This window comes from Athene cunicularia (assembly GCF_003259725.1).
Source record: "Athene cunicularia isolate RWA chromosome 6 unlocalized genomic scaffold, athCun1 chr6_part1, whole genome shotgun sequence".
Lineage (NCBI taxonomy): Eukaryota > Metazoa > Chordata > Aves > Strigiformes > Strigidae > Athene > Athene cunicularia.
In genome coordinates this window covers 23,311,658-23,338,188 of record NW_020799105.1, presented here as the reverse complement: position 1 = coordinate 23,338,188, position 26,531 = coordinate 23,311,658, and the positions used below count along the sequence as shown (strand labels likewise).

General features: G+C 38.1%; 1 protein-coding gene and 1 long non-coding RNA gene across 2 annotated transcripts; one reads left to right on the top strand and one right to left on the bottom strand.

Moving 5' to 3' along the window:
• Positions 1-26,531, top strand: DHX32 (DEAH-box helicase 32 (putative)). The gene is made up of 11 exons (XM_026851655.1): positions 1-270; positions 2,969-3,162; positions 5,873-6,245; positions 8,865-9,110; positions 10,867-10,966; positions 11,078-11,236; positions 20,739-20,930; positions 22,563-22,712; positions 23,789-23,979; positions 24,844-25,025; positions 26,322-26,531. Exons 1-11 carry the CDS (start codon positions 1-3, stop codon positions 26,512-26,514), a joined length of 2,250 nt encoding a protein of 749 aa, XP_026707456.1. The 3' UTR covers positions 26,515-26,531.
• Positions 10,575-22,672, bottom strand: LOC113481774. Its single transcript, XR_003398727.1, has 3 exons — positions 22,587-22,672; positions 17,049-17,206; positions 10,575-10,720 (listed from the first exon to the last, which is right to left on the bottom strand). It is a non-coding gene; the product is annotated as an uncharacterized LOC113481774 (long non-coding RNA).

The window sequence follows — 26,531 nt, the reverse complement described above, 5'->3', positions numbered from 1 at the left end:
ATGGAGTTTTTAACCTTTTCTCCAGAGATCCACTGCTTTTCAGAATTGCTTGACTGCAGCGATGCTGATGAAGAGGAAATACTAGTGTGCGGAGAAGATTTAGAGCTGAATCCTTTTGATGGCTTGCCTTACTCTTCCCGTTATTATAAACTTTTGAAAGAAAGAGAAGAACTTCCAGTATGGAAAGAGAAATACACTTTTATGGAAAGTTTGCTTCATAATCAAATTGTGATTGTGGCTGGAGATGCTAAGACTGGCAAGAGCTCCCAGGTCAGTACAACATACTTGGGGGAATTTTTATTACTTTTAGAACGTCGAATGTTGTACATTTTTCAGAATTACTATTACCATTTTACTAATAGTACATACTTCCAAAACAGAAAAATCTTTTTGCAATGAATTTACTATTCGCTCCTGCTGCCCTTTACTTAGATTAGGTACATCAATATCCAGTTTTGTATTATACTAGTATCTGGTTTCTGTTAGTAGTGGGCTGTTGCTATGCTGAGTACTATAAGGTATTACAACGTAATAACATCCAGTTCTGAAGAGCCCAGCTGCAGTGTACGCACACATGGTTGTACTGAGTTTAGCAGTTCTCAGTGTAGAAACAGATGTGCAGCCATGTATTTCAGTCTGAGGTATTAAGGCCAAAGATGGAAACTGAAATACAGAACGTGAATAAAGATTAATGCAGTCCAATATAGATTTAAAATATATATACATCATATATATAAAAATGAAAACTACGTACATTATATAATACATTTAAATAACTTCCTTCAAATATTCACAATTGACACTTTACATCTGGCCGTTACAAGGCATTGTTACTTGGTTGATGATGTCTTCTGGGCAAGCTGAGCACTGAAGAGTAACACTTCTCAGACTGACTGTCTGACACACTGTTATAAACAACCAACAAAAATCTCAAACTACAACTTTTTTTGTACTAAATTTAAAACTATCAAGCCCTTTCTGAACACCACACGCCCCATCCATTAGCTACTATAGATCAAAATTCAGAACCAAATATACGCATAACCTGAAAAAAAAAATATGTATAAAGTATTATTGTATCAGTATGCGCGCTGTACATTTTTGCTTTGTTTGAATATCGCAACATCACATCTCAGCTTGAAAACCTATCAAATACACACTTTCAAATGCCACACAGAATGCATCAGCTAAAATCCTTCCCTGATGAATTTACAGGTGTATTTTCACTGTCTTCAGAGGGCAAAGCTGAGTCTAAAATACTTTAGGACTTATTTCAGGTTGTTTTAGTGTTTTTTCAATAAATCATTCCTTGTACATTTGGCTGGCCACTGTTTTGTTCATCTGGAGAATTTTATTGCCACCTCCTTAATAATGATTCAGCTTGTCATTTATCCTCCTTCTGTCCATCATCACATTGAATGTTCAGTGGAAAAGGTAGACTCTGCAATGCCTGTGTTGGGTTCAATGCATATTCTTACTTGGAATGTGTGTTTTTGTTCGGGTATGTGCTGTATCAGGAAAGAAATACAGTGGATTTGCAGGCGGGTCATAAGAGAAGGTGAAAAAGTTCTCAGAGAATGAAGTATTGAAATCAGGAGGGCTGTTTCTCAGGGACAAGGAATGGTCTTTCCCTCACTTCAGCCAAGAGCAAATGTGTTTTCCAAGAACACACAATTACTTGACAAAACTCATGTTAAAAGACATCACTGAAGCCAAGATCTCAGTTGACTCTAAATACACAAATATCCAGTAGGACTATCAAATTCTGTTGCAATAATATATAACAACCTAAGTCTGTTGCCACAATAAGCAGAGAATTTTCAAGCAAGTGTTATGAACCAAAATATTATTGTTTATGACTGGAATCAGGAGAAAACTTTCCTGCAGGTGAAGCGGTAGGATAATTACGGTTGCAGGGTATCTCATACCTGCCAGAGACTTTGATGCTGGACACAGCTAGAGATCACACATTGAACCAGAGACATCACACTTCTCATTGAAAATTCCTATGTTCCTATCAAAACCATAAACACCCACCTGGTGCCCAGAATATTTTTGGGAGTGCAAAGTCTTTACTCCTTGCTGTTGACCGTAATATATACAAAACAAATTTCGTACAATCATAAACTACTTGCTAAGAAATGTTAGCTTTTTTAATTGTCCTTAAAAATAAGATGCCACATTGCTGACTGTTTTTTAAATGTTCTTAGAAATATAAATAACTATATGGAAATAGATTGTATGTGGCTGATGTACCCAGTTTATATATGTTAAGGATTTGAAAACTAATACTGTCACTAAAGTAATATTTATAACATGATTTTACTTTCTTATTACAACAACATAATAATGTTTCCTTGTGTTGATTTTCTACTGTAAATATATACATTAGAGAGCTACTGTGTAAGTTTCTGGAGCAGTTCATTTTCAGTTATGTTTATAGAGTAATAAATCTGAAATTACATACATTTGTTGTGGCATTTGTCAGTTTGAAATCCTCTTCTTCCTGGGACATGTTTCTCATGTCAAGCACCTGAGTAAGATATAGCACGGGCAGGTTTACTGCTGAGCCAGCTGAGCAGCCCCTGACAACAACCGCTCTAATATTGTTGGATCAATCAGCAGATGCTCAAGAATGACACTGCCAGTGCTACCTGCTCCCCAGAGGCCAAATCTGTCCTTCCTGCAATGAATTCAAACTAAGCTGAGTCCAGCTGAGAAATTCCCAGCTAAATCTTCTAGCCCACGTCACTCCAGCTCTTGATTATTTAAGAGATTCTGGATTTTGACGTTGATCAAGGCAGATAATTTCTGCATTAGGCACAGCTCATCTGTCAGTAGTCAGGCAGACGGTAAGCAGTGGGTGCCCAGGTTGATTTAGTTCTTCCACACTGTCTACTTCCTATGCATTACAGGCTCTGCTCCATGCGTAAAATACCAAATGCATCCGTTTTCTATTTACTTACAGATTCCTCAGTGGTGTGCTGAGTACTGCCTTTCTGCCCGCTACCACTACGGCGTGGTTGTATGCACCCAGGTGCACAAGCAGACAGCGGTGTGGCTGGCACTGCGTGTAGCTGATGAAATGGATGTCAACGTTGGCCATGAAGTGGGGTATTTTGTCCCATTTGAAAGCTGCTGTACCACAGAAACTATCCTGAGGTTTGTGCGTTTGGTTTTTAATGCCTTCAAGCTATTATGTGGTTTAGAGTTCTTTACAAGTGCAAAAGTGTGCAGGTGCAGGCACTCCTGTCCTTGGCTCTTCATTGCACCACTCCATGAACGGGGTCAGGACAGAAAAATGTCACGTCCCACTCAGATGAGGGAGACAAGTGAGTCAGATTTGTAAATCCCCAACAAAGTGGATAACGGTGAGACAAGTCTCAAAGTCCAAACATTTACTAACTGCCCACAATGTACTAATTCGATACACGATAATTACAGAATCTCAGAATCATCTCAGCTGGAAAAGCCCCTGCAGCTCCTCCAGTCCAACCATGACCCTCACACTGACAGTTCCCAGCTCCCCCAGATCCCTCAGCGCTGGCTCAGCCCGACTCTTCAACCCCTCCAGGGATCCCGGGGACTCCCCCCTGCCCTGGGCAGCCCATTCCAACGCCCAACAGCCCCTTCTGCACAGAAATCCTTCCTCAGAGCCAGCCTGACCCTGCCCTGGGCAGCTTGAGGCCATTCCCTCGGGGCCTGGCGCTGGGGCCTTGGCTCCAGAGACTCATCCCCCCTCTCTGCACTCTCCTGGCATGGAGTTATAGAAGACTATATATAATAATATATTTTAAAAATATTATATGTGTAGATAAATATATTAAATATTACATAATACATATTTTTCTATAAAAATAATATATTAGATATATAATTGGCTAAGTATATAACAAACTGCGGCAAGCAATAGAGTGTGCCTTGCATTGCTTAATGGTAGTGAAGGAAAAGGGAAAAAAGGAAAAGAGGGAGATGGGGAGAACAGAGAAATAGAGATCAGTGGTCTGGGTTCCTGCATCAGTCCCACCAGCGAGGGTTCCAGGAGGCATCCATCTTCTTCAATTCACTTCACTCTCCAGGCTCCCCCTCTCCGTGCTCTGCCCCCCCTCGATTTACATCCACTTTCCTTGGGTCTATAGGTCGACCCACATACCTACATATCCCATGGATGGGCAGGGGTAAGGTGTTTCATGGGATGATGTAATTAGCATGATCTTGTTAGCCTTCATTAGCATATCCAGGGGTGTTAACTTTAATATTTCGTGGATAACAAAGTGAAGGTCATTCACCAGACCAATGGCCCTTGAAACTTGGCCAGGTCCTGTCCTGTCCCCACAAGGCTCCCCCCTCCAGCTGCACCCTGTGTTCTTGGGGCAGCCTGATCAGCTTCAGCCTCCACACCATCCACCCCACAACTATAATTTCATTATTTGTGAGTGTTTGAGACAATCCTTAGCCCAGAGGGCCTCCACTCCCCCAGCTATCCTTTATCTCTTTCTCAGGTTGTTTTTCTCAGTCTTTGTTTCTTTCAGGACCGATTTTTACAAGTTGTCTCTCACAATAACCTAAGCACTGTGGGGAAACATTGCTACAGTTGCAAAAGATTTTTCCATTCGGTATGAAAACAAAAAAAAAACAACACTGCTTTATAAAGCTGAGTATAATATTTTTAAATGCAGATACTGGAGATTTCATGATTAATCACTAAGCTCTAAAAGGCTTGAAGGAGCTATTCTGTGCTAAATTGTAGTAGAGATTTAAGTGGGCAAGGTTATCATCTGTGCAAAACTTCATTAAGCACTTCAGTAACCTCCATATCATTCTGTATTTTCTTTCTCTGTTTTCCAGTACAGCAGTGTTCATTACCATAAGAGAACATGGGATAATCTATCACAAAGTAAAGCTGGAATTTAAAAGCAATCAAAAATCATGGCTAGAAGACAGTGTATTCAGTAACGAGAGAAAAAAAAAGAATTTAGGAGGATTTTTAAGAGAAGAGAAATGCACTTAATGTATTAAATATAGGCAGTTGACAGCAGCAACACAGGGATTCAGATTTTGAGCCTCTCTGAAAGTTAGGAGAGTTATTTCCTCTGGTTCTTTCATATGACAGGCACAACCTATAAAATCTAGATCATAAGCCTTTTTCCCAGCCACTGATTTCCAGTGGAGAAGAGGATACTCACCACTTCTGAAAATCAAGTTCAAACGCTCTTCCTCCTGTTTGTCCTTTCTCTTTTACGGAGTAAACCTCATCCTGCAGCACATCTTCCTGCAGCTGCTCCTGACGTGAAAGCGAGATGAAGCTTGTCTTCTCGCACTCTGAAACCTGGTTCAAGAATTCAAAGTCCTGCTGAGCAACACAGCAAAAAACAATATCCTTTCAAAAAACTTTCAGTAGCAGGGATAATAGGGATAAAAGTAAGGAGGGCCTTACGGTATGAATTAATCTGTCATCTTGGTTCTGGCACTGCCTCAAGTGCACATGTACACCTTTTCCTCATCTAAAAGTATTGGCTCCTAAATGAAGAATTGGTTATGGCATGCGATATGCTTAGATGGTTTGGAAGATGAAGGGTCATATAAATTATGATTTTAGGGCAGAAGTATTTCTTCTTTTGCCTAGAGCATCCTTTCAACCATAGGTCCACTTAGTGTGACTGAATTACATTGCGTTTCTAGCTACTTCAAGGATTTAAACATACAGTTGAGATCATGATATCGTCCACAAAATAGACTCCCTGTTCTTACCAAATCTGTCTTGTTAGAAAAGAAAGAACCAAGCTGTCCCCAAGACCCTGAATTAATGTCTTAAAATCAGATCTGAATATTCCAGGAAACTTTTGCAGAGTTTTCTGTTCGTATGTTGCAGATACTGTACAGATGATATGCTCCAAAGGGAAATGATGTCTACGCCTCTTCTGAACTATTATGGTGTTATCATCTTGGATGATGTGCACGAAAGAACCGTTGCAACAGATGCGTTACTTGGCTTACTTAAAGATGTCTTGATATCAAGACCAGAACTGAGGCTGGTAATACTCACTGCACCTCATATGTCCAGCAAACTGCAGAATTATTATGGCAGCATCCCCATCATAAGGGTGGAAAACAAACACCACGCAGAGGTGGTATACTCTTGCAGCGTTCAGAAAGACCACTTTCTGTCTGCACTAAAACTGCTCTTTGAGATACACCACACAAAAGAGAAGGGTGACATTGTGATCTTTCTGGCATGTGAGCAAGTAAGTTATTAACCAATTCCAATTATTTCTGATTTGAATCAAGCAACAGTTTACATCTGTGTTTTTATATGATCTATAAATATCTTGTTGCCAGTATCTAAGACAGCAGAGAGTGCCAACAGTTTTTATCATTTCAGGTTTTTCCTACGAAGAAGTTATGGTATACATAACACTGTATTATATATATAGCCTAAGTTAATACAAGGAATTTGTAGATTTTCTGTAGGCTTAAAGAAAGGCCATCATCCTTCCGCATCATGCAAAAAGTAGGAAAGGTGGCATACAGGGATGGGGCCATAGATACAGGCAGTTAACACAATGCAACCTATTCTGGCATCGGGTACCCCACACTTTGTGCTACCCCTGTTTTGCAGGAAGGGACATGTGTCCAGTTTGCACAGGTGTCCTACTTCACATGAATGTTTTTACCTTAAACCTGCCTACAAGGTTTTTCCATTTCCATCCTCCTTTACGGCTCGAAACTTCCCAACCATTTGTGTGCACCACAGCAGGAGGCAAATGTCAGTCCAGATGTGCTACAGATAATGCAGAAATCTGCATGGGCTTGGCTATTCTAAATAGCGGCATCACTAAATCCCTCAAGACAGCAGTAACGCCCCAAATTCACTGCTGCATCATCATGTCCTCCTGAAAAAAATTTCACAGTACTTTATAGCTGTCAGAGCAGTCTGTCCATCAAATAAACATTTTAAGACTTGAAATTCTTATAAATTATTAATTTCCCGATAGTGTTCTTCAACCCTCCACTTTGTATCATTGAATCTGCTTTAGAACAACAAATTTGCCCTAGTAGCTCCAGAAGAGAATGAGTCTCCACAAGCACAGACCAATTACCATCATCTACCCAGGTGGTATTGCTTTTCACTGTAAAAAGGGATGGACATGTAACACTTTTAATAATGCTAAGGATCAGCTGTAAACTTTATAGACACCAATTTTACAAATGATGAATTAATGAATTCCCTGTATCAGTTCCCATATTTACAGTAAGTAATGTTAGAGAGAAAACATAGTCTTTCCCTTTCAAAGGGCTTTGAAGAAAGCTTTATTTCTGCTGAAAAACTATTTGATGGTCAAGTCCCACACAATACTAAAATAACAGTTTCTTTCTTACTGAGATTACTTAGTTCTCGCTCCCACGATGAACAAAAGACTCGTTATGAACTGTTACTCCACAGTTCACATCCCATGCATTCTTGCTTAACCGTGATTTAAAGTTTTAATATATTGTTAATGGCTCACTGTTCCCTAGCATTCAACTGTCTTTTAAACCGAACAAAAATATGAATAAACTAAGAACATTAAGATTTATGTGTTGTCTTCATGACAGCCTTGCTGTTAGATGCCACTGTCATATCTCTATAAGAATTTTTATAGAATACTTTCAACATGTAACTATTACGAATGTAGTGGCACTGTCAAATAGAAACTCAATCTGGTTTTTCAATTTTGAAACATGTTTGCTCATAAAACTGCTTTTGAAAAAGAAAAATCCCTTTCAAACTGAACAAGTCTATGATCGATTTTTGTATACCTTCAAAACAAATCGTTCACAAACACAAACGATTTTATATTTTAAAGACTAAAAACAACAATAAACAACCCTTTTTGCAATTTATATTCGATCTCTGAATTTGTGGACTGTCTTAAAGGTGATGTTCCATTAACGCAGTTTAGAGACGTTTTATTGACTTTTTAAAGTCTTCATAGAGTTTATTAATCATTAGGGAAAAAAAAAAAAAAAAACCAAAACAAAAAAACAAAACAATAAAAACCATTACAATACTTGTATTTTCTTAAACATAATAATTAAGGTAAAGTAGGGAGGTTTCTGCATACTTTGATCATTTTATGTATTGTAATTGGACTAAGAACACAACAGTATTTCCCACAGTGACCTAAGCAGGGGCTCTGCCATTTCAGTCCTTCCAGTGATGGGGACAGCCGGGATCAGAGGGAGTCGGAGCAGGGATTTGCTGTGATCTCTCCTGACTCAGGGGCACCCGTGCACATCGCACCGTGGCCAGCAGCACAGGGCACCCCGTTGCCAACCCCGGGGCACGCTGTGCCCCCGTAAAGAGCTCTCTCCCAGAGGACACTCAGGGCACCCACCTTGGTTCCAGCAGAAGAGAAAACATTTTGGGCACACGAGAGGGTACCTGAGTATCTGCTACAGCACTTCCAGCCCTACACACATGGCAAATTTTTACCAAACTCTTTGGCACTAAATCAGTAACGTGGATGCATCCTACATGTCCTATATATATAAAGTTTAGTGACCAGCTCCCACCGTTGGTTTAGATATGATTAAAGCTAAAGAAGACTATTCTGAAAATTGCTGGAAAGAAATTTCAAAAACCCGCTCAGCTTTCCCTTGGTCTACAGTTAGTAGGTACAATCAGTACAATCTCATACATAGTTCTCTGCTTTGTTCCCTTTAATTATTAATCATGTAAGATTTAAATGTTTTGATAGTTCGATACATAGTTAAAATTCACTTCAGAATAAAAAAAAAATCTTTAAAATTAAATATTGAGATTTGTTTTTCATACTCATGAGGGAAAAAATAAAATAAACAAATCTTTCTCCTGATTACAGGAAATTGAAAAAGCTTACCAAATGATTAGACAGGAACAGTCTAATTTAAACCCTGACCTTGGAGAACTCATCCCTATTCCTTTATACCCGACAAAACAAGATCTAATTCCCAAACCAAATCAAGACAAACAGAAATGCTGCAAAAAATACAGAAGAAAAGTGCTACTCACCACAAGCTTTGGAGAATCTTTGATTTGGATTAAAAATGTAACCTTTGTCATTGATGTTGGTGTTGAAAGAAGAAAGGTTGGTAAAGTTAACCAGAATTAGTATGTCAAATAAACTATGCATAAAGTGGGGTTTTTTTTCATGGTGGGGGAAAGGGAAATGTGCAGTTAGTAGGTTGATGCAAATGGTTTCTAAAGGATCAAATATTTTTTTATTCTTTCATAAGTCAGATTCTATGATAGCATTAACATTTGTGTTAACACATTTTAAATAACTTTCATGGACACGTCATGTGAAAACCAAGCAAGAAAACAGTTACTTCCTAAATTCCACCAGAAAACAAAATTTTCAACTTTCTAAAGCCAGAATAGCACTCTCAGCTGAAACTGCCACTCATCTGGGCACCAAACCAATGACTTTTCCTTTGAAAACTGTATCTCATTTTAGTTTTAGCCTATCAGTCATAATTATCTCTTCAGTATCTTACAGATAGAGCAAAAGTTCTTGGCTACCTAATGGCAAATTACCCGGTTTAGTAGATTAACCTCATCTCACATTTAACAACTTCGTAATCAGCATAGTGCCAGAGATATGTAACAGCAAGAGATGCCCACACAGGGAATCACTCCTTTTTAAAGCTGCTTGTGTTCCTTCCGGATCCATGACACTGTCATTTTTAAAGGTTCTCATATGGAGGTTATAAACTAAGTCAGCATCAAATCAAAGGGGAAAAAAAAAAAAAAAAAAAAAAAAAAGGCTTTTGTATGAAACAAATGAAAGCCTAAAAAGCAGTTTTCATGCATAACTCAACTTATTTCTGAAGCTACAGTTGTCTTGAATGATGGAAATGAATCTCATTTCCATGGTAATCTGAAGCCCAAGCAAATTTTAGTGCTTCCAGACTTCTCTGAATCAGAAATATGAAGCAATGGGAACAAATCAGTTTCAACACCTCTATGGGTTACATCATTTTTACCCTTTAATTCAACTATTTTGTCCTAACAGTTAAAGTTTAGTTCTCTAATATTCATTCCTCAGCAGCTCAAATTCACATTCAATCCATACGGCTGAAAGTCAGTTGAACATAGAGGGAACAGGCAAAGGTTTGTGCAGAACAAAAATCCTGTGTAAGTCTCGCTGTTGGGATATACAATAAATTTACCTGGAGGAAAAGAAATTTGTTCCCTGTACTGAAGCACATTTTATCTTTTTTATTAAAACCCTGCTTAAAGTAGACAAAGTCGATTCAGATGACATGACTAGGAAGTTGCCTTATTTAATGTCTTGACTATACTACAGGTGCTTATGGACATCATCTAGTGGTCAGAACAGCAAGTGAATTAGTTCATCAGCTTAATCAAAATAAAGTACAATTAAGAAAAAAATTAAATGGGGCATTGTGCACCTATGTTAGTGTCCTTGTCTCCTGTACTGAATCGACAGATTTCAGCATTAAGACAAAAAGCTGGAGTTATGGAACAAAATGTCATCAGACAACGTTGGGATTCTGTCATTGGAAGAAATAAATAATCTTTTTTGATGCTTTTCTTGATGATAGCATAGATATACATTTTGTGCTCTAAAGTACATTTCTTCAGAAAAAGACATTTATCTTAGAGTGTACTTACAGAGTTATTGCAAAACGTGTCTGTCAATTTATCAAAGTGCTGACTGCTCTCATTTCCAAGCTGGTGAAATACGTAGCATAAAAAGAAATGAAACTGTTACTACACTTTCTGTAAAATGACCTAGACAAAAAATTCAATACAAGACCATTAATATTTTTGTAGTCTTCACACACTTATCTGATGCTTAATATCTCTTTCATTTAAAGGTGTACAATCCTAGAATCAGAGCAGACTCTGTTATAACGCAGCCTATCAGCAAAAGTCAAGCAGAGATGCATAAACAAATTCTGGGCATGTCTCCATCAGGTAGAACTATTAGCTCAAAATTTCAATTCATTAGCTCAAATTCTTAATAGAATCAAAGTGGCAATGAAAAAAAAAAAAAAAAAAAAAAAAAATTCCTAACGTCTCTTCCAGGAAAAATCTTCTGCTTGTATCCTGAAGAATTTACATACAAAGAAATGAAACCACAGCTACCAGCCAAAATACAGGAATCCAACCTAACTAACATGGTTCTCTTCTTGAAGAGGATGGATATAGCAGGCTTAGGACACTGTGACTTCATAAGTAGGCCAGGTAATGATGATGCAGCAATTTTCCATATTTTTACTTTTATTTTTGCAGTTATTTAAAGGTTAATTTCACCCTGTTATTCACTGTATTGTTTTTTATTTAATACTTGTAATAATATCGCTGCTGATTTTACCATTTACCCACCAGAACAGTTCACAATGCAATAGCTGCACTTAGAGAGATGGTACCAAGTATGAACTGTTTGCTCTGAAAAAGACCATAAAGTATCTGAATGGAATTGGAATAGAAAAAAAAGAAAAAAAAAAAAAATCAATATTCCAAATAACTTTTCATCTAGCTTTCATATTATCTTCCTGGAACCCACAAAGAAAATTTGTGTCCCATTGTACAGGGCATTGTACAGATATCTAACAAAATATATTCCTTTAATCAAAAGTTTACAGTCCAAATAAACTACTGTTGTTACCTAGGAGATATATTTGGAGGAAATCAGCTTTCTTCTTATCCTCCAGCATCTCCCACCTCAAATTTACAATAAGCTGTTACTTAATGATGATATTATTTACAAAATCAACCCAAATAAACTTTCGAAACTAGAGAGGGAATATGCTGAATTTTGAGGTAAGAGTATGAAGAAAGTGGTCGCTTATTTTTTTAAATTTTTCTGACTTCATATCTTTATACTTTTTGTACAGAAGGATATTTTACTCTGTTCTGACCTACCACAGACCTAAAACCCAAGTACCACTGCAAATTCTGCTGATGGTTTGAAGGCAATTGAAGTGAGGGAAATAGCACTGATTCCACCACTTTGGGGATCATGTGACCTATGGCTAGCTTCATTTACGATAATTTTCCAGGGCATGAGGAAAAATTCTTGTATTATCCTCCCTTTTCTCATGCACATACACAAAATTAGAATGGTCACTTGCCTGCTAAGTGTTGTGCACTGTAATTAATCAGTAATAAAGAGTTTAATTCCCACTGTTGGATGTTGTGATAGATTGTAAGTGGAATTTTTAAGTATAATTTATTCTACTTTTCCCATGTCTGCCTCTTTAGCAGAAACATGCCTAGAGGAAATGTGAAAAAAACATTGTCAGTCTGAGTGGTAACTAATTCAAGATTGATGAGAACCAAAATATTTTGGCCTTGTGAGTGTCACCTCCTGTGTTGAATCTGGGAAACCTTCATGGAAAAATGATTATGGAATACAGTTGGCTTCTACTTAAAATTAGAAAGCATTTTACTAAAAAAAAAAAAATATCCTAAAATGTATTAGTGCCGTTATTGGATATGAAGAAAGTTGCTCTTGAACTGTACAATGAATTAGTAAAGTTATATTAGGAAAAACATTCATTATTTTGTGATTTAAAGGCACAATAGAGGCAGTTGATATTCAGAGAGAATGAAATGGTAGAGGCATTTAAGGATTTCACAGATGTAGGAATTCTAAGTTTTGTCTGTATTTTTGAGATAATGCAGCTGAAGAAAGCATCCTGCTGATGTGTACAAAATTGTAAAGGCATTTGACGAATGCATCAGCTTAACTTGGACGGGCATCAAATATGAAAAAGTTTTTGCTAACCAGCTCAAAACGTGAGGTCAAGGTATTGAAAATTTTGAGGAATTACTGAAACAGTGTGAGGAATGTTAGACAAACTGTTTGAACAAAGAAAAAAAAAAAAAATCCCACAAAGGGAGATGTGAAAGTCTGCACAATTTCCTGGTCTTCTTCTCATCTTAAGGCCTCACACAATTAAATATTTGAAACGCTGCTTTAACAACTCTTCCTTTATAGATCACATTCAGGCTTTCTTTGCCTTGGGGCTTTCTTTTTCCCACTTCTGAGCAGGGAACAAACCTCTTTCCTACTAACACTTAAGTTATATCCCTACCACAGTTCTCCGGAGATGACTATAAATCTCACACTATCAGAATACAGACAGCTTGAAGTACCTGGTGTAAAATCCATTTGCTTGAAAGAAACGAGAATACTGAAGCAAGCAAATTTGTAAGGGGAGTTAGTTATTTATAAGAACTTACAGAACTCAAGACATCGCTTTCAAGCACATAAAACCTTCTTTTGGGTCCTTCATCCTCCCGAGAGCTTTGGGTCAGTGATCTCAGCCTGTGAAAGCCCAAGTTTTCTCAATTCTGTGCTGAGATTGCCCCAACCTGCCACGCACAGAAGCAGAGAGTCACCCTAAAGCCACACCACGGAGTCCTTCCTGCCCAGCTCCGGGCACCTCTGGTACCCAGTTAAAGGGTGGCTCTGAAGCTTTTTCATTGCTAGCAGATGTTAAACCTTTCTGGGTTATGCACTGCAGGAGAGGGTTGTGGAGGAGGCAAAGAGAAGAGCTATCACACATGGAAAGCATCCATCCTCCCTTGAGGAAGAGAGTTTAGTTTTCCAAAAAGGCTTCAGTATCGTTGCTCCAGTCAGTTTAGTTGCATAAGCCTTCAGCAAGCCCAAGTGATGAGCAAGACTGAGGAAGAGGAGGAGGTGTCTCTGAGATGGTGTTCAGATCTAAGAGAAAAAGATGAGCGACATTGCTCACAAACAGTGTGGCTTTTCCAACCCTAAGAAAAACTCCAGGGCATAACAGTTGTTATTCACAACTACTACGGATATATACAAAGTCAATTTGTCCATCCTCAACCAAACATGGCACAAGATCAACTGGATCAAAAAACCCCACAAACAAGCCAACAAAATGACATGGCAGTATTTTCTATATTTTCTGACCTGGCCAGATCAAGTGATGTTCAGAGCACACAAACACTAAGAACACAAATAGCCTTTCTATCTCTACTCAGCACAGTTTGTCCTGGGCTTGAAAAGTCCATATTTCTTCACCTCCTTGGACTTAATCTCCCTTTGAGTAAAGGGAGTAAACACTGCAGAATCTTCCACGTGCCACGCACGCCACAAGCTTTCCTACGCACCGTTTTTGTTCAGCTAACATCCTCAAGTTTTCTTTGCAATCTAAACAGATGGAGGCTTTGGGGGTTTTTTAATCCAAGGTACATTTCTCCTAAACAAAATAATGTTTTCACTGAGATGACAGAGAGACATATGAACGTGAACTGGTGAACAAACAAATCAAAAATACACTGAAATTCATAGCAAGAATTCAAAGAGAAGTACTTCAGCGTCCACTCCTTGTACACGAAGCAGAGAACATACAGCAAGATAAGAAACAAAAATTACATCAGTAAAACATTTTATTTCTGCTCAACCACAATGTGCACAAGGTTGGGTTTTTTTCTTTTTTTTCTGCTGCTCTTTGAGGAAAAAGAAAAGCCTGGATTAACTCTGACTCATTACTGCATTATGAAAGCAACAAACATGTCAGGCTTACAGCTGCTGCATTTAATTCACGCTATAATCGAGATGAGCAAATGCAGCAGACTTGTTACCCTTTTTAGAATTCATGAGCCATATGAAAATGTATTTGGCACTGCAGTTCTAAAGTGCATTATTTGAATTCCTGTGCCACTCTAATAGTGATGTGTTTACATTTTTATCAGTTAATCAGCTAGATCTTTGCTCTGTTATACCATGGGACAAAAGAACTCCTTTCCCATAGATTGCAGCAACAGTATGTATTTTTGTAAATCACTGGAAAATCCTTATTTAAACTAGGCAAATCAGTATGATGACAAAACCATTTAAAATTTCCGTGAGAAATCAAGGTGAAGGCAGTTTGCAGATTCTGCATTCACGCAGAATTACCGTAAACAATTTTCAGATTGAAATATTTGTGGATAGTCATGGATACTGTGACATTTGAGAACTATGTTATTATAACCCCACTGAGGATATATTTCTGGAATATCCATAATAATAAGAGTTCTATAAATGCATATAATCTCAAATTGTTTCAGAAAGTAATTTGTTCGCTTATTTTTTCATTAGAAACAGACTGTCAAAGTCAGAAACTCTATGTGCCATGTAAAGTCTGCTCAACAGAGATCACTTGATGGCGAATTTATTATCTGAAGTTCACTTGTTGATTATTTGATGTTTAAATTTCTGAATTTCACTGATTAAAAGCTTTCTGATAGCATAGACATGGCCACATACTTCATAGTCTGCACTGCACAAATCAGTGGAAAAGCATAAAAGGAACTGGAGGAGGTAAGGACCAGACAGCAAACACACAGAGGGAGCAAAGTATGGAGCAGAGAACCTGACCCTTAGCAGCAGTCCCATATCCATGGGACAGGAGGCCTCAGGAATGGGAGTCAGGGCAGCATGTACAGCCCCATAACTGAGCATATAGCACAGAATCCCAGAATCATCTCTGTTGGAAAAGAGCTTGAAGATCATCCAGTCCAACCATTAACCTCCCACTGACCATTCTAAACCACGCCGAAGGTAGCCAACTGCTCGGAACGGGAGCTGGTATCCCAAAGGGCATCCCAAAAATGAGAGGGGGTAGCCAAGTCCTGTTAAAGCTGGACTACTCTCATGTCATTTACTAGAGAGCAATAAAAGAAACCAAAGTGATTAAAAATATTCTGCCATTATATAATATACTTTAAATTATGCTCTTTGTGGATATACACACTGAACAGTCATGTATGTGCTTTGAGGATCACACAAAGCTGATGGAAAACCAACTTCACCAAACAGCCAGTGCTATCCGTGCTGTGTGGATATTTTTTGGTATATTTGTGTTAGGAAAATGAAGGTCATCCTCTATCCTGGCTGTCCCTGCTGGCAGAAAGGCACAGGAGGGACCATTCCCAGCCAGCCTGGAGGAGTGAAGAAGCAGCATAAGGGGGAATGGAAAGACTGCAAAGTATGAGTTTGGAAAAGTAATTTTTAATGATCGACTATAACTATAATTTCAAAAGAATAGTTATAGAATTGGTGGCTTCAGAGCATGACAGAATCATTAAAAAAATCCTACCTCAGAAGTTTTAGGAGAAAAAAAAAGAGAATCAAGATGAAACCCGCACACAGAAGCTTGTCCTTGCAGAAGAAAAACCTTCGCATAATTTGAAGAAAACTTGGCACTAGATTTCTTCATATCTTCAGTTTGCTATCCAAGGAGCAATGTTAAAAAACAATAACAGAAAAAGCCATTCCACAGAATTATTCTCCCTGCAGTAATTACTTTGGCAGTTCTTCATGCTGTTAAGCCTAACAGAAGCTGGAAAACCGTGTGGTTTGCCAGGCAGTGAATCAGCTCTTCAGAGATAACATCCCTTCAGCTGACATTCATGTCAGCTCTAACTATATAACAGTTATTTCTGTGGAAGGTAAAGATCTATCAGAAAAAGGTATTTTACGTACTCAACATTTTCATAGAGTAGGAGACCAGAACACAGGACCTGTAGATCCTCCAGGTAAACACGATATAGCAGTTAAACGGACTATTAAAAATAATTAAATTTACATTTCATTCCTCTCTCTAATATTGGCTCATTACAGAACTTTGGGCAACTTGCTAAATCCCTTGCTTCCTTATGCAATTATACTTTTGTATTTATTTTATCACACCTTCAGCACTTCCATTTCAGCCATGTAGGATGTGATAGTGAAAAGATTAAAGGCACAGCTACCTTTAGAAACATAACTTACTCTGTTTGTGTCAAAGTTACAAAAAACTATCAAATGAAGAATAGAATTTTAAGTCAGCTTGAAACTCTCGGATAAAAGATTTCAGTGCTAATGATAACATTTAGTTATAGATTTGCTTTACTAAACCTAAATATGATCAAGAGTAGAATCTGTATTTATACAAAACTGGTCAGATTTCCTGAAACAAATCCAGAGCAACCAGTGTTAAGTAGCCAAAGAACACAGGCAAGGGAAAGAAAATATCAGATAAGGAAATACCTTTTAAAATGCCAGGAACGTCAGAGAGTTTCTTGTTGAAAGCACAGGACACATCTTGAGAGCTTCTTTTTAACTTTGCTCCGGTGAAAGCAGCAGTCAAGTCACAAAGCCTTGCGGTTTGCCTCGACGGCAGCAGTGGTTGGTGTTGGCAAGCAGCCCTAAAAATAATGACACCTGCTTGCTAGAAATCATTACAGGACAATGCGGGTTTCTGTTCTTTAAATAAGAGCTTTCCAGATCTAAACATTTACACTACTTTTGGTTTATTATAGCTTTTATTTAAATGGAACCACACCATAAAGAACTCTCAACTGAGTGTTTGCTGTTCTTACAACAGCTTTTTATTGATTCAGTTTGTGCCTCAAAATGCAGACCCATATCTGGAAGCTCTATTCTTTTTTTTTTTTTTTTAATGTTCCTTCACCTGCTCTAATCTGCCTTTACTATCTTGTCCTTTGTGGCACAATAAAACTCCAGGAGTCTTATTTTCTTTTGTTGTTGTTGTTGTTGTAACCCTCACAGCAAAATAGGGAAGTAATTTGTGCTTATAAATCTCAAGGCAACTAACTCTAGGGCATAAAAATGCAAATTACTGATGCTATCGGGGGATTGAAATTGGCTGCCATATAACCATATATTTTGTTAGTTCTAGCACGAACTACTTTGTTGATTTCTGGAAATTAGCTTTCCATGATTTCCTAGTAATTACTATATATCTGAATGACCATTTTACTCTCCCTGTACTCTCAATCACTGACATCTCTTTCCTGCCACTCTTATTCTTCATCAGCGGTTACTTTTCGCTTCTTTAAACTTACTATTTTCTTCTCAGGTGCCTTAGCTTTTTCAACAGCTCATCTTTTATCCCATTAAACCTCCTAAGTCTGATAACAAATGTTCTCTCTAGACAGACACCCCTCATGTTGTACAGGCAGAGATAGGAACTCTAATACTGAAATGAAACACATCCACGTTTTTAATAGGAATTTACAGACTCCTGAGAGAATTTCTCTGAAAACTAATAGTGTTTTAAAATCGTCACAGCACTAACAGAATTACATGCTGGAGTTCTGTAAAACCTCATGTAAGGGGAATTAATTATTTTTTTTCCTTCAGACATTAGTAACAGAAAAGGGTTAAAACCAACAGGTGCTTGCTTACTTCCCATTTTACCTTTTTCTTTACTTCATTAGAACTAGTTCATTATAGAGTGATGGCAATAAACGAACAGTTCACTGCCAGTGAAGCAAACACCCAAACTCACGATCTTCTTGCGGGAAGGCAGGGCACCTGAAGCACAGTGTTATGGTTAAATGGGACCTACCAGCTTCTTACAGGCTTTTGCTGTGCTTTTAATCTTCGTGATGCAGAAGTAGCCTGCCAAAGACAAGTTCCCGTTCATAATGAATTCAAGCAAGAATTTATTTCTAGTCATCTACTAATGAAGATACAAGAACAAATACACACCCTGCCTGTGTGGGTAGCTGTGGCTGTGGTTTGGGTTTTGTATTTAGAGATTGTTTTCGACATTAATATGCAAACTGACAGCAGCCCACAGAAGCCTGAAAAATTGCCAGTGCTGTCATTAGTTTCCCAGTGCTGGGTATGCTTGGCTGGGGATGAGGCCAAGTCCTGCTGTAGTGGAATTTTTACCACCAACTTCAGCGGGACTAGAATTTAACTTATCCATAAAACAGAAATTATCAAACAGCTCCTTAAGCTGGAATACGGAGAAGGTTGCTGCAGTGATAGGAGAGCAAACACAAATTTAAATGAACTGGCATACATAAAAAATATTGACCACTACAATACGACCTGGAATAGAGATCTACCTTTGAAAAGAGCTGGGAGGAAAGAGCCTTCACATTTCAAGAGTTTCCAAATTTCCACCCTCTTTCATGCTCTAGCAACTACTTTTCAGTGAGCGTAGGCTTGACAACTTCTACTCTGCTTTCAGGTTCACCCTCTCTAGCCCCAGAACTTCACCCACTGTAGCTCTTCTATGCTTGTTTTGCCAAAGGGACCTACTTTCATCAACAGCAGGTTTCCTACAGGCCTGCTCAAGTTGTCATTTTAAGTACCGATTTGCTTAATCCTGTCCTTTCAGACATGTTATCACTTCAACTGTGAGGGTCTGAATTCATTACACCATTCTTTCAGCAGAACAAAGTCTTGCTGAGAAAACAGACTAATTTTTTTTCAAAATCTGAAGGGAAAATAAAGGTCAGAATAACCACATTCTTCTGGCACCATCTACTGAAAGAAAAAGCAATCAAGAATAGTAAAAGGGCTAGGGTACACATAAGCAGATTCTGTCTTCCACTGCCTCAGGCATAGAAAAGCAAGAGAAAAAGACTGGGAAAAAAAAAAAAAAAAAAAAAAAAGGGAGTCTTTATCAAACTCCTTCATTATTTACTCCCATCCAGAGAATTTCAGAAGAGCTACTGCAAATGCCATCATTTGGTCTCTTCAGAAATACTGATGGAGATATTCTGGATCTTCAGATCTTGTATGTTGTTGATTTTGTTCACCCTCATCCATGAAAGATATACCTATGACTTGTGGAGGTACTCCTCATAGAATAAGCTTAACATGCCATTGATCAAAAATGAATGGTTGATACTCCAGCAGTCTTCAGAAAAAGCACACGTGAACCACTTGAGCCTGAAAGCTCAGTGTCCAGCGTGTGCAGAAGCAAACCTCCCTCCCAAACGCTCCTGGCAGGACTCCGCTTGCGTTTATCTAACATACAAACCCATCACTTCAGTCTTCGTCCTCCTCTCCTTTCACTGTTCAGGTCCCCATCTTAAAACCTCAAACTCTAACACCTTATATCCTTCACGCTTACCTCTGTTCAATCCATCCCATACTCGTGCTCCCACACTGTGTGGCCCTAATTCACTTATTTCCTACTTTTTCCCTGAATTAGTCTCTCAGCCTACTTAAGCATTTTCCTATATTCACTCACTATTTTTTCTGCCTCACTGTTGTCACTTCTACCTGTGGAAGTTCTAGGGAAGTTATAACCCACAATAAGAGAAAATGGAACATTTAATTTTGTGCAGTGAGAAAGTACAGCCAATTGCTAGGGAGACATTCTCTTTTATTATGTTCCCATTTTTCTTCTGACATAATGAGAAACTATGTTAAAAGAAAAAATTAAAAAAAAAAAAAAAAGCAACCAAGAGAACTCCAAATACATGCAAGAATAAGGCGGCAGCTATAGATTCTGTAAATGCTTGTCTTTTGGTTACAGTCCTCTCACCTAGAGCTGCTCCATATCTCTCAGCACCCCTCAAACGTGACCAATCCTCCTTAAAAAGAACAAACACGCGCACAAAAAAATACCTGAAAACTGTCAATCGTGGAAGGTGTTTTTGACACAGTCTGGGTGCAATACACTATTCAGCACTGTGTCTGGACTTTTGACAAAAGCTGCTCTGACTCAAAACAGACCAACAAAGTTATTTACAGCCCTACAATTACCCCTTATTTTCTTCCTCCAGAATGTTCTCAGCCTTCTCTTCATCTTATTTATTACTTTTTCTTCTTACTCATTGTCAAACGACAGAAGCTGACTTCTCTAATTTTCACACGGGAAATATACACTCAAATACTATAATGAGAATTCAGATATTCATTTCTATGTAGCCATTCTCAAGAATTTGAATTATCTTTCCTTTTTATTAGCTCCTGAAAGCCTCATGCAGGCTTTGGAAGATCTCGATTATCTAGCAGCCCTGGATAACGACGGAAACCTTTCTGAATTTGGAATTATTATGTCAGAATTTCCCCTGGATCCACAACTGTCAAAGTCAATTCTGGCTTCATGTGAATTTGAGTGTGTTGATGAAATGCTCACCATTGCAGCCATGGTAACAGGTATTCATAAATAATGTCTTAGTGCATGGCTTGTGCCACCTGCCAAATCCATGTTGACTCTTTCAAAGCCTATTCACAAGGGCAACCCAAAGGCAAACTTTTGTTATTCACATCCTGCTTATTTCAAGTAAATTAGTATCTTTGGCTGTTTAAGTCTTGACTTTAAGCATAAAATGAAACACAAGTACTGAATTCCTAAGTAGCACTCCATTTCCATGCTTCAGCTGCCCCACTAGCTTCCAGCCTTTTGTCAGACAGAACATCCCCTTCAAAACGAACTGTCTTATCTCATATTCATGTACATTCGTTACAGACTGGAGCAGCAAATTAGGGGAACTTCTAATTATAAACAATGTTGAGCTGTTGACCTGCAAAGAATTACTTTGCGATCTCGTTTCTCCACTTCAAATATTTTATAAAACTAACATAACCTTAAGTATTCATACCATGGATCACTCTGTTCCTTCATGGCACTGTGAGACAAACCAGCTGGTCCTAAGGATGGGACACATGAAGTCTGGAGCGAGAACATTTATATTAAAAGGCTGTTAAGCATAGAACTTCTTTCATTTGATGTGACAGAGCTTTCAAACCACCACATAAACCCCAGATATTTAAAACTTATTCATTCTGCGACAGCTGCTACTGAAATATTAATGCATCAAAGATTTTAGGTTAACTGAGAGGACTGTATCTCCAGAAGTAAACAATGATGATTACTTCTCAGGATCCCACCAGATAGTGCAGGACAGGGCTAGACTTATATTCTTTCAGGTCTCAGTGTTACATAGTGATGTTGGCTCCAGCAATATTTAGCTGTCTCGCTTCTCTCCACAGCAGCCTCTTAACCATACTGCACTCTGGTACTGATTTTATGGCATTACCCTAGTCCAGAACCACTGCTGGAGAGCTACCTACTGCTCAACAGCCACAGCTTAACCTGCCTGTAGAGGATGTTTTGGCATGGCATTACGGTGCCCTGCCCAGAGGGAATACCCTAGGCCCAGAAATTGGTGAGAAGTCTTCAGTAGCAAGGATGTGAACCTACAGGACACCAAGCTGCATTGGCTGTTCTCCTTACAGAACTACTTGGTTTTATACCTGAGCTGGCTTGATTTTTAATAGTGGGTCTAGACTCGTGACAATATTTTTAAGTACATACAACAAATGTAAACAATTAAGCATGGGGACACTTTAGTATTTAAAAAGCTTAACTATCTCGAAAGACACAATTATGTAGCACAGTACCGTGACAGAAGTAAAATATACTGGAAGGCACAAATTTCAACATACAGGAGTAAATTAGAGACATTACATGCATACTTAGTTTCTTCCTATATTAAAGAAACAGAACGCTTGGTTTCTCCATAAATTGGATCACGCCATTATGAGGTGGTTTTGGTATCAGTCTAGGGGTAAGCTGCTCACCTTCTTTTGTGTTTATAACACAAAATTAACTAAACAGATTGAAAGAACATCCACATAAATAAAACCTTAGTGAACTCGATAGATTCAGCTCTTCAGCAGCAAGATTAATGGGAATTGAGAAAGGAAAACAAAAATACCAGTGGAGTTGCTATTTGTGCATGCACCTACGTGTTTTAATAACCACTGGCTTGATTTTTTTCTAAGCTCCTAATTGCTTCTTACACGCACCTCCTGGAACAGAAGAGATTGCTCTTACTTGCTGGCGAAAATTCTCACACCCCGCAGGAGATCACTTTACTCTCATCAACATCTTCAATGCCTTCAAGGAAGCCAGCGCAAACTCCGCGAGCATGTGTAAGTGTACCCACAGCAGACAAAATGAAGCACATCGTAACCGATTTTGGAAAAAAAAAATAAAATAAATCTGAACAGACATTGTTAGTATCCAGCTCATAAACCCTTTTTGAATAGATTCCTTCTAGAATTGCTAATTTGCAGGGAGAAACCTAAGATAGTAGCCATTATAAAGGAGTATTAGTTTTAGTTTATTGACTGAAAATGACCTAGGATAGTGTACCTCATCCAACAAGGACACGTAAACACTATTGTCATTTGAAGTGACATTGTACAAAATCAGACTGATAGTTCCTCCTGTAAGAGCACATAATGCAGGTTTAAGATGTGAAACGACAAACACAGTTGAGGAGGGACTTGATTCCCACAGCAGCGTAACAATTCTGGTGTTTTTCTGACAGCTGTCAACTACAAGGAAAGTTTAAGGGAAAAAATTGAAAGTAGTAGAAGTTCACATTTACCGGAAACCAAATAAAAGCCAGGGGACTGCACTGCAGACACAAGCTCTTCACAGCAATTTCCTGTGCTCAGGTTCATTTAGGCCAAGCCCAGTACTTAGACAGCAGTCTGATAAATTTGCAAATACTCTTAATAAAAACTTAGGACACGACAGTAGGGTTGTTTCCCGTTCAGTCATGCTGAATGCTGGAGAGGTTCAAGAGAAGCAGGTAGGATCATCACTAGCACTGCAGATGTGATTGCAGTTCTATATCCTGATCTGAATCCAAAAAGCCTGAAAATAGAGTTGCTACTCGTTCTATTTGAAGCTATTACTTTTTACAGACCAAATAAGGGATTTTGACTATTTCTATTCAGAAAGATATAGCTAAAATTCTATAAAACTAAGTAAGGATATCAAGTATAGCCCATTCACTTTACAAGCAACATCAATGAGCCTAAGCTGTCCATATGGCTCTTGTTATCAGAATTTTGGACAGCTCTGACACAGCTACTCGCTCCAAAATGTTTTTAATCTATTGTAACAGTCAAAGAGCATTTTACAGAGCAGTATCTCTGTGGATAGTACCTATCAGTAAGACTTTGCTTTAAGCCAAAATACTGTTTTTCCTCCACAGACTACAGTAATGAGAAATGGTGTCGTGATTATTTTCTAAGCTGTTCCGCACTGAGGATGGCAGAAATTATCAGAGCCGAACTAGTAGAGATTATGAAGCGTATTGAACTGCCCATTTCAGAACCGGACTTTGGATCAAAGGAAAATATACTAAGCATTAAGAAATCTCTCTTATCTGGTTACTTTATGCACGTAAGGAAAAATATTGTCGTTTCATCTTACTCCACTGTTAAGTTATATAGAATGCTTTCAGAGACTTAAGTTGGGTAGTGAAATCTCTCAATCATCAGAAAGGATACAAGCCATTTTTTTTCCACCGTGTATCAAACATTTCTGTCAATTCCAATCTTCCCTCTGGTGTTCAGCCTATCACAGTGTGATGTCCACACACTTCACTGCAAGAGGAAAACTCTCAATATGCCCTTTCACTCAAGGAACTCTTCTTACCTCAAAAAATTCTTTAACTTGTAATATTCTCTCAGATATTATTTCCTTTTTAAAGATGTTTTTGGGAAAATATCCTGGAAACAAAGAATTGGCTCGTTGAATATATTTAGGTATGCCTAATATACAGCTTTCTTCATCTCAACCAAATGAGGTACTGTAACTGTAAACATATACAAGAAAGATTTAATCCCACTTAAAATAATGCTTTTCTTCACATCATTATGCTCCACCTAAATACAACCCCTCCAAACTACATGACTTTGAGTGCCCTGCCACATATTGTATTCTAAAGTCTTATAACTCTTTAAGAACACATCTGTTTTCACAGACACATCAAAGCCAAATTCAGATACTTACTGTATAAGCCTGCCATCATTTGTTGCAGTTTCCTTTCAAAAATACAGATCAACATTTTCTTTAAGCCTCATCGCATAGCATCCAGTCCCTAGCTTTCCCACAGAAATTTGGGAAGAGGTTCAGGCTCTCCAGTTGAAAGTATATGAATATAACTTTAATTCCTGGTTTTAATATAAATAGGCAAACATTGATCTGTGTCTTGTGCATTTAATTAAGTAATGGATAACTCTCTGCATTTATTTTTTTTTTTAGATTGCTCGTGATGTAGATGGCTCAGGTAACTACTTAATGTTAACACACAGACAAGTGGCCCAGCTTCATCCCTTCTCATCATATTGTAACACCAGAAGGATTCCTGAGTGGGTTTTATTCCACGAGTTTAGTATATCAGAAGATAATTCTATCAGAGTCGTCTCTGAGATATCACCCAATCTGTAAGTTAACAGTGATGAAACTTTCTTCACTCATTCTTCTACCACAAAAACATAATTTAAGTCACAAACAGGGTAAGGCTGTGTGTGTGTGCTGAGAGCAATGCTTGAAGTCAACTCTGGTCATCTTCTCCTCTTCCTTTATCTCTGTCATAAAAATAGTTACCTTCTGGTTCTGTTAAGAAAACATTCCAAGCAGAATTGATTCACTCCAGGCGCGGATGTGGGTTAAAAAAAAAAAAAAAAAAAAAAAAAAAAAAAAAAAATCTGTAAAATAGGCATAAGAGAAAAGGACAATCTTCATACCTAATCAGGCAACAGGAGCCTGGTACATCACTGTACCAGGACATCACTGGTACAGTGAAGAAATTGTTGCTTTTCACACCTTCTATATTCATTAGTGAATATATGTGGGGTAAATGTTACTTCTCTGTTGCCAGTATGGTTCTCTTTGTTCTGTCACTGTGTGCAGCTTTGCTTGATATGTTCATTTTCCTTCAGAAACCTCACTGCATTAGAGCTCAGAACTATTAAAGAAGGGGAAGAATTGTGATCTCACGCCCTTACTGTTCTTCTCATGCAAAACAAAACATTTAAATCAGCCTTTTGTATTTCCTAACGTGTGCTGATCTGTTCAGGTACTGAAGTAAGTCTCAGCGTCTGCCACTGTAACTGATCAGTTCATCTGTCGAAAAAACACCTTACAAGTTGCTGAAGGTTCTTACAAAGTAAGATATACAGAAAAAAAACCCGAAGAGTTCACACAGCACTGTACTCCTAGATTAATCTAGCTGGAAATTTCTTTGTTCCCTGAAAAGCTATTTTCCAGCAAATCTTTTTCTCGACATGTTTTATGTACCCAGCCAGTTAAATCATCCCATAACAACTATTTACGGATGCAAGACTACAGTCTTCTGCAAACATCTCTTTAAACTGAGAATATACATTTCACTAACCTGTCTTTTCTATTTCCAATGTTTATAAGAAAGCCTTTTTAATAATTTTATCGAGTAAAAGTGTCCAAATCCAGAAAAAATATTATTTAATGCAACCTGCAGCATTGAAAACTGAACAACAATCACCTGAAGTGCAGCCTGAGTACATTAAGTGCAAGTCTACTGAAAGCACAAACTACTCTGACAACTTGCAGAGAGTTCTGGTTCTGAGCTGAAATGCCAACTTTGTAGCTGTATGCATTAGCATGTTGCTGATGGCTTTTGTACAAGCCTAGAAATAGCTACTCAAACATTTCAAAATTCAGTTAAAAAATAATAATATTTTGTCTTATTTCTTCACCAGATTCGTGGAGCTGGTACCTCAGTACTATTTTAGCAATCTTCCTCCTAGTGAAAGTAAAGATATTCTGCAGGAAGTGATCAATCACTTGTCACCTGTTTCAACCATGAAGGAGGAACAGAAAACTAACAATGACAACAAAGAAAATGAAAAATTTTCCCAAACTCCCACTGAACAAAGATGTATTATTCAGTGATTTTAGACTGAACTATT